The sequence below is a fragment of the Natrix helvetica genome (genome assembly GCF_964273705.1).
Source record: "Natrix helvetica genome assembly, chromosome: 1".
NCBI lineage: Eukaryota > Metazoa > Chordata > Lepidosauria > Squamata > Natricidae > Natrix > Natrix helvetica.
In genome coordinates this window covers 170144422-170153419 of record NC_138548.1, presented here as the reverse complement: position 1 = coordinate 170153419, position 8998 = coordinate 170144422, and the positions used below count along the sequence as shown (strand labels likewise).

The following is an 8998-nucleotide window of genomic DNA, read 5'->3' as shown; positions in this document are numbered from 1 at the left end:
TTGTATTTATTTTGTAGCATTTAAGTCTGCACTATTTACAACTGATTTTAGGCTGCAGCTCACATTTGGAATTTAAGACAGTAGAGCCAACACCTTTGGAAACCATATATGTGCACATATGGCATATAAGTTGAGTTATTACAAAGAAAAGGAAATGGTAAGAAAAGAAATGGCTATCTTCACCCAGGAGGTACCCTAGGCCAGTTCTGCAAATGATGAATTCCTCTGCAAAACCCTCCTTTTCTTAGGTACCAGGATGAAGACTCTTTTGGGTCAGGAACATAAGCCATAAAGTTCCACAGTAAGTACTGAAAGTTGAGCAGCTTCATATTTCGCGAGAGGTTTGGCGCCATTAAAGGTTTTATTCCTCATCCCTTTCACAGACTCCTTCATCTTCCTCTGGAAATGCCAGGTCCTTCTGAGTTTTTAGATGCTTAATTCCTGTAAATACAAAGACCAGAGTTAAGATTTAATTTTTGCACTCAAGGTATGTCATCTGCCCAGCAGGCTAACAACAATAGTAGCAGCAAAATGGCAAAGGGATTGTGACATATGAAAATGGTGATGTTACCTTTGTAGTCCATTACAAAGATAGAATTGAGCCTGATGTCAGAAGGGCATGGATGCTTTTTGTAACCTCTCATTCTCTCTCCCTCCCTCCCTCCCTCCCTCCCTCCCCTTCCCCCCTCTCCCTCCGTCCCTCCCCCTCCCTCCTCTCTCTCTCCCCTCCGCCCTCCGCCCTCTCCTGCTCCCACTCCCACTCCCTCTCCCTCTCTCTTTTTGCCACATTAATAACAAGAAAAGCAACAAAAGCAAAAGCAATAACAGGGAAGAGATCTGAATTGGTTCAGAGTATAGTGAAAGAGGACATAATCCTTTTATTTTTTTGCAATGCTAAGCACCTTAGCTGATTTCAGGAACTAAACAGGGTTAACCCCAGGGGTGGTATTGACTTACCTTTCCTACCAGTTCGCAAATGTGAGCGTCTGTGCATGTGTTCCACCTTCTGTGCATGTGCTTTGCCTAAAAAAGGGCCTAAATGGGATGCCATAGAGCTGGGGCAGGTGGGTGAGGCCACCCGCGATTCCCGCTACTGGTTCAGGCAAACTGGTCAGAACTGGCAAAATACCACCTCTGGTTAGCCCTAGTTAATAACTGGCTGAGATACTGGTGCTATTGATTGGATATATACACTATCTCCCCCATCCAATAGCAATTAATTCCGGGGGGGGGGGAGAGAGAGAGAGAGAGAAAGAGAGAGAGAGAGAGAGAGAGAGAGAGAGAGAGAGAGAGAGAGATATGTATTTACAGATATGTGAGACCATCTTTAAACTGCAGCCCTTTATTTGCTTCTTTCACATAACACATTTAAACTGGCAAATTGATGGCAATCTAATTGTGCAGAGCATGGCTCTTGGTCAACAATCCTTCAAATAAGCAGAACCATCTGTGCAGAACTCCGAATGTCCATTAGGGGGATACAGGAAAGTCTAACCTTTTGGTGCCTTCTCATGGCTACCTGAATTTCTACCATCTAGGTATAATAGACCTGTGTTTAAGGTGAATTTAATATTGGAAAATGACAGCTAAAAAACCCCAAGTAATTAAAAATGCTATCTGTCCTCTCCTTATTTGTTTCCACCATGCCCTGTACTTCTCTGGTGCGGCGTATTGTGATGCAGAGAACGGTGAGAACTGGTGATGTGGCAGGTCTCTGCTCATGCTCTGCTACCCCTTTTGTCCTCTGCTCAGTTTGTAGTCCTCATTGTACACTCTGAGTGCAGAGTTTTGCTTTTGCTTAGGGATATTTTTCACTTCTTGCCATCTGTCTTCTGGCAAGTCCCCCAATAATACTATGATTTCCCTGGATCCATCTTTCTTTTCTACTCTGTCACAATTCATTTGCACCCTGAGGTTCATTCCTTCAAAATTATTCTGCCTAACTTTCTCCCAAAATCAGAAATACAAGAAAGAATAACTCAATATTTGAAACTTAGTTTGCTTCATATCTAACATTTGAGATGACTCCCTCCTTCCTTTTCCTTGAGGACTTTGATTTCACTGTAGATCATTTAATTAGATGTTAATGAAGGAGAGCAAGAATGCCAGCCATTGTGCATTAAGGAGACATGAATAATACTTTGTACTGCTGATGCATGTTAGATTAAGTCACTCCCCCCCCCCCCAAAGCTTCTTTCCATATTCAGGATAAATTATCTGTGCAAATGAGGCAACTTCCTGCATTTTTGCAGCCAGATTACAATGTCTCCAACAGGGAGCCTGAAACCTGACATCTGGTTTAGTTCATTCAACCAAAGTAGAAGAAATTGACATTGAATAAGCTTTAATTTTTTTAATACTTCTACTTTACTATAGATTCCTCAGGCTTAAAATAATGCATATGTTACCCAAATCAGGAGAGGGGAAAAAAGGTTTATACATTCAGGTAATATAAACTCAAGGTCACTCAGAGTCATGGCAAACAACTTTGATAATTAAAAATAAATCAAATAAACTTCACTACCAGTGGATAGATCAATTTCATGGTTACCGATAGGCGCCAAATTTCCACAGGCCCATGGAATGGTCCCACTTAACAGATACATACCATTCCTTTCAGTGGGAGGAAGGAGTTCTCTATTTGTATTATAGTTCAGTGTGAATCAATTGTATGGGTCAGATAATATCCAGAAGGCATCCAAAGGGAGCATAGAAATAACAATAGCACTTACATTCATATACCACTTCATTGTGCTTTTACAGCCCTCTCTAAGCGGTTTACAGTGTGTATTGCCTCCAACACCCTGGGTCCTCATTTTACTCACCTTGGAAGGAAGGAAAGCTGAGTCAACCTTGAGCCTGGTGAGATTCGATCTGCCAAACTGCTGGCAGTCGGTGATCAGCAGAAGCAGCCTGCAGTACTGCACACTAACTTATATCTGTTATTTTATAATACAATACAATAGTAGAGTTGGAAGGGACCTTGGAGGTCTTCTAGTCCAACCCCCTGCCTAGGCAGGAAACCCTATACCATTTCAGACAAATGGCTATCCAACATCTTCTTAAAGACTTCCAGTGTTGGGACATTCACAACTTCTGGAGGAAAGCTGTTCTACTGATTAATTGTTCTAACTGTCAGGAAGTTTCTCCTCAGTTCTAAGTTGCTTCTCTCCTTCATTAGTTTCCACCCATTGCTTCTTGTTCTACCCTCAGGTGCTTTGGAGAATAGTTTGACTCCCTCTTCGTTGTGGCAACCCAATTTTATACATGCTTGACAAAATAGATAGATAAATTGATAGAGAGATGGCATTTTAAGTTTAAACCAATTTAAAAAAATCTAGTCTGGACTGACACCTTTAAACGTTTTTAATGTATTCAGTCCAGTTAGCAGACAACCACATCCTCCCATTAAATGGTTCCCTGGTCTCACCCACCATTTTGTCTGTGGAGATTCTGAGTCATCCAGACTCAGTCAGACCCACTCAGTCAAAACTAATCCTTCCATCACCCCCACCATCCTGCCAGAACCGATGAAGCTTCTTGGATGAGAAGCAAAACATTCGCTTCTTCCTCAAAAGAAAAAAAAAACCCAGTCCAGTTGCCTTTTGAAAGAACACCTTTGAGATGCCACCATTCTATTTCTGGAAATCAATGTCCTTAGAGAAGGCCAGTCTATTTACAGTCATTCTGTCTAACCATGCAAAGATTGGATTAATTTCCCTTGTCCATGTAAAGAGCTTCCCTAGCTGCCGTTCACAGTGAAAATATACCTACATTTGTACAAATAATGGAAAAACATGACTTGGTCTTTGACCCTGTTTAATAAAATCTCCTTTGATAAAATACTTTGGGGATTAATCTGACTACAACTTTGTCTTGAAATAGTTTAGGCAGTTTGGGAGTCACGAGACTTTGAATGGATTCTTTAGCTGTATTTTTCCTCCCCCCCCCCCTGGATTTATTGTGTAAAATTATCCCCTTTGCCTCTGAATGGGACACCTAGGTTCTTCAGTAAGCAGAGTGCTGAGTAGAGGGATCTTTCAGAGGGAAACTGTTCAGAAGGCCTGTGGTCTCGAGCTAATTGGTGGGAAGAATAGTCCTCTTACAGTAAATTTAGGAAAGATAAAATCTCCTTCAACCAACCCCCAGTCCATGTACTGGCACCGGGCCACACTGCATGCCAGAAACTGGGCCATGCAAACAAATGAAGCCCTATACCCTCTTCAACTAAACAAGACAAACATAGACTTCAACGAATAATTAGAACTGCAAAAAAAGCAATTGCTTCCAATCTGCCTCCCATTGAGGACCTGTATACTGCACGAGTCAAAAAGAGGGCTGAGAAAATATCTACAGACCCCTCGCATCTTGGACATCAATTGTTTCAACTTCTACCCTCAAAATGACGCTATAGGGCACTGCACACCATAACAACTAGACACAAGGACAATTGTGCCATCACTCTGCTAAACAATTAATCCCCACACCACTATCAATAATTTACTAAGAATGTATTACTATTATTCTTCTCTTCCTTCCTAGTATCTATCTCTCCCCACTTATGACTATAACCATGTTATTTATTTCCTAATACGATTTGATAGCTTATTAGTAACATTAACTATCACTAAGTCAGTGGTGGGTTGCCAATTTTTTTACCACCAGTTCGGGCGCGCTCCTGTGCGCGCATGACGCTTCTGCGCATGTGCAGAAGCGTCTGGCAGGGTGGGCGGAGCCTCCCACTGCTGCTGCTACTACTGGTTTGCCCAATCCGTGCCAAACCGGGAGCAACCCACCTCTGCACTAAGTATTGTATCTTTTATTCTTGATGAGTATATTTTATTCTCCTTAGGTACACTGAGAGTATATGTACCAAACACTAATTCCTTGTATGTCCAATCACACTTGGCCAATAAAGAATTCTATTCCATTCTAAAAATTATATCCACAGGATGCAAGCAGCACATGAAACCATGCCCCCTCTTGTCCCCGGAAAAACCTATCTCCATGAAACCAGTCCCTGGTACCCAAAGGTTGGGGGCCACAGACCTAAAGGATAAATCTTAATGCAGAAGTAGTTTGCCACTATCTTCTTCAGCATGTTTTCTCAATTTCCTAGTTTGCATTTCTTGGTAGTCATTTTTTGAAATACACACCAGGTCCAATTCCTTAGCTTTTAAAACTCAGCCAAGACCTCCTATAGGCAGCCACAGCTCCATAAACAAGCAGGGATGCTTAGGGAACCTGTTTGTGCCAAAATTCTTCATGAATGTTAATATATTTGAAGAGAACTGAGCCAAAGTTAAATGTGCCATTAATTCAAACTTTTAGGTTATGATGGTGAGGTAGAAGTGGGGATACAGGTAAGAAAACAAGACTGAAATGGTTCAAAATAATTTCTATTCTAATTTGTAATTAAATCAACTGAAATTCTGATCTTGCACAACAAAAAAAGTATCCTGCATTTTGGCATTTGAAACCTTAAGAAATATGTCCATTGGGGCAGAAATTGGTTCCTTTTCACTTTAATTGCCCACAATGAGAATCTTCTTACTTTTTTTAAAGACTTCCTGCTATTATGTGTCTGACAGCTGCAATTAAAGAGAAAGAAAAACAAAACCGAAAACATTATTGCTATCCAATCACGATAAATGATGGTGCAGAATGTTGGTGTGGCCACTTTTAGTGTTAACTCTGTTATCTTCCCATGAAAGGTGGTTCCTATTTTTCTACTTGCATTTTACATGCTTTTGAACTGCTAGGTTGGCAGAAGATGTGTCAAGTAACGGGAGCTTACTCCGTTACACGGCACTAGGGATCTGGATCGCTGAACTGCTGACCTTTCTGATTGACAAGCTCAGCGTATTAGCCACTGAGCCACCGTGTCTTTCAAGTTACGTGGGTTCAATTCCTTGCTCCCTCTCAACCAGGGACGTGCGGTCATTGGAGGCAGGGGAGGCAGAGCCTCACCTCTCATCGTGAAATAATAATATTTAAAATAATAATACCCACGAGGGAGTTTCATATATATAAGAGGAAGAGGAGGGAGGAGGAGGAGCGCGTGCGGGGTGGTGCCAGCTGGGCAATCGGCGGAGGCAGGAGGGTTCTCGGAAGCGCCAATAATCTTCCTGCCTTCGCTGTACTTTGTGCGCTCCTCGTGACTGCAATTGACATCCAGATGTGGCAGGGGCTTGATGATGTCACCACAGCTGCCATGCACGGATGGACGGAGGTAGCCAGAGTGGCGCCAAGGCAGTCCGGCGGACGAGCGACCGAGGATCAGGCTGCCTGATCCTCCATCGCTCGCTCACTCGCTCTTTCGTCTGCCCGGACCCCTCGGCGCCACTCTGGTTACCTCCGTCCGGCCGTGCCCAGTAGCAACATCGGCGACGTCATCAAGTGGCTTGGAGGCAAAGTGCTTTTCAGTGCTTTTCTGTGTGTCTGGCGTTTAGGCAGATAGCCGGAGGTCCTAAACGCCAGATGCACAGAAAAGCACTAAAAAGCAGCTGCTGTTGGGGAGCGCGAGTCTGCGGAGCGCGCTCAGGAAGGCGGGGAATGGGATCACGTGTGCTGATCCATTCCCCGCCTTCCTGAGCACGCTCCGCCGGCTCATGCTCCGCGATCCCCAACAGTAGCTGCTTTTCTATGCGTCTGGCGTTTAGGTAGATAGCCGGATGTCCTAAACGCCAGACGCACAGAAAAGCACTAAAAAGCAGCTGCTGTTGGGGAGCGCGAGCCGGCGGAGCATGCTCAGGAAGGCGGGGAATGGGATCACATGTGCTGGAGATTGAGGCAGCCTCAGCCTCCAGCACACGTGGTCCCATTCCCCGCCTTCCTGATGACGTCACCAGCCTCACCAGGCATAAACCTCACCGCACGTCACTGCTCTCAACATATATAAAAAGGGCTAAGAGGCATTAAAGCATTAATTGGTTAACTAAGCAATTCTCAGCTATTCTTTATGGAATGAATTATTGGATGTTAAAGAAGCAGGATAGAAAGGTTATTGCATTGATACTTTTAAAATTAGGTACGGAGAGGATTCCTGAAAATACCATGGATAGATAACCAGGAAAACAAATAGATGGATGATAGAATAATTGATCCAGAATTCTGACTCAAGGCACAAATGACCAGCCTCAATTTGTCACCTGTTGGGCACATTATATGAAGACCTGGCTCCCTTGAGAAGTTCAAAATGTTTGGAAAGTTAGAAGGAACGAGGAAGATGACCAGCAACAGGTGGAAGGACTCAGTTGCAGTAGTGATGGATGTTTCACTGTCCATCAGGATGTAGCTACTGTTCCCTTATTTCAGACTGAGGTATGGAAGGAACAATCTGGCACAAGATGCAGGTAGCTATTTATGCATAAATTCAGTTCCACACATGCAATCAGGGTTCCTCTTCTTTCCTCCCTCTTTTCCCCTCTCCTGTTCTTCAAATCAGTTGCAGAAAATTACCCAGCAAGAATTTGTTCCGCTGATGGGTGTCCGTTGTTGAGCACAGCAGGATGAGTACCAGGATCCCATGAAATTATCTTCTGTGCTGAATGAACCTAACCAGGCGTGATGGGTACCAATAAAGAAAGGACATTTGCAAACAATTTGAGGTGGGGAGCAAAAATTCCCCAAGTAACAGTATTTGTTTTGTATACGTTTCTCAGGATCAGTTTTTCCTGTTACAAGGCACCGCTGAACTAAAATGATACACTGGAAAGACCATCATATTTCCGTGCAGCTTATGCCAAGCTGTCCAGAAAGAATAACAGTCTTTGGGGTTTTTGCTTTTGTTTTTATAGCTCCCTCCCCACCAACTCTGGCCCTCTTGAATATAGATCTGCAGAGCACTGGCAATAAACAAAGGCATCAAAAAATAAATGTGTAAGTGAGAACAAATAAAATGAGAATGATTCCATGTCTTTGGGAATAAAGCCAAATACATTTAGCTAAACGCATATATAGCTGGGGTGCTGGGCTGGAGTGATGCAAAGAAGAGGGGGGAAATGCACACTTATGGAAGTTAAACTTTTTTTTTAATCTATATTCATTTTAAATATAGGTCTGGGACTTTGTCACATTTGTCTTGAACACAATATGGGAACACCCAGTGCTTGGAGAGCCAGGGGAAGCGGAGTTAAGAAATATGCCTCAATGGGGACAATCTGACTACCACAAAGAGTGGCTAGTAGAAGCGGTGATTTTTGACTTTCTTGTTCTATAAATTGCAGTGCTGAGAATTTAGCAAAATGTACCTCAGGGTCAGAATTAATTCAGCTATTCCTTTCTATAATGCACCTGAGGCCTTAAGGCTATTATCCTACTAACAAACCATTAAGAGCTTTTATATGTCATAAAACTGCTTTAGTCAGAGCTGCTTTATTTTAATCACTTTGTCTCAATATAGCCATTATTAGAACCAGCTGTTAGCTAACACCTGCCTTGGCATTTATAGGGGGAAAAGCTAAAGAGGCTGACCAACAACAGCAGTAGCACTTAGCTTACATGCCGCTTCACAGTGCTTTACAGCCCTCTCTAAGTGATTCACAGTGTCAGCCTATTGCCCCCAACAATCTGGGTCCTCATTTTACCCACCTCGGAAGAATGGAAGGCTAAGTCAACCTTGAGCCTGGGGAGACGGCAGTCAGCAGAAGTAGCCTGCAGTACTGCATTCTAACCACTGTGCCACCAGTTCAGTTATAGGAAGCTTGCTGATCAATTGTGCATTTGTAACCGGGCTAAAGAATTTTGCAAGTGGGCCCATTACTGGAATAAGGAAAAGCAATGTGGCATTTTGCTTAAGCTGCGGTGAAAAACGTCCATGCAAAGATCTAGAAGTAAAAGTTCGTAATTAGCATATTTTTTTAAAAATACAATTAGAGGAGGAGACTTTAGCTAGTTAAGTGCACCTTCCCCTGCTTACTATGGAGTGTTAGCTTAAACTGTGCATGTCTTCAATAATTCAGAGACAAGGGATGAAATATCAGGAAATGTTGGTGTG

General features: G+C 43.0%; 1 protein-coding gene across 2 annotated transcripts in view; it reads right to left on the bottom strand.

Annotated features, from left to right (window-relative positions):
• Positions 1 to 8998, bottom strand: part of PPP1R1C (protein phosphatase 1 regulatory inhibitor subunit 1C) — a 63779-nt gene continuing 54781 nt past the window's right edge. The window contains exon 5 of one of the 2 annotated variants that reach the window (XM_081940961.1): positions 1 to 441. In XM_081940961.1, coding sequence (XP_081797087.1) covers positions 362 to 441 — 80 coding nt within the window. In that variant the 3' untranslated portion in view covers positions 1 to 361. The remainder of the gene's footprint in view (positions 442 to 8998) is intronic. The other variant, XM_081940962.1, reaches the window with a different exon arrangement.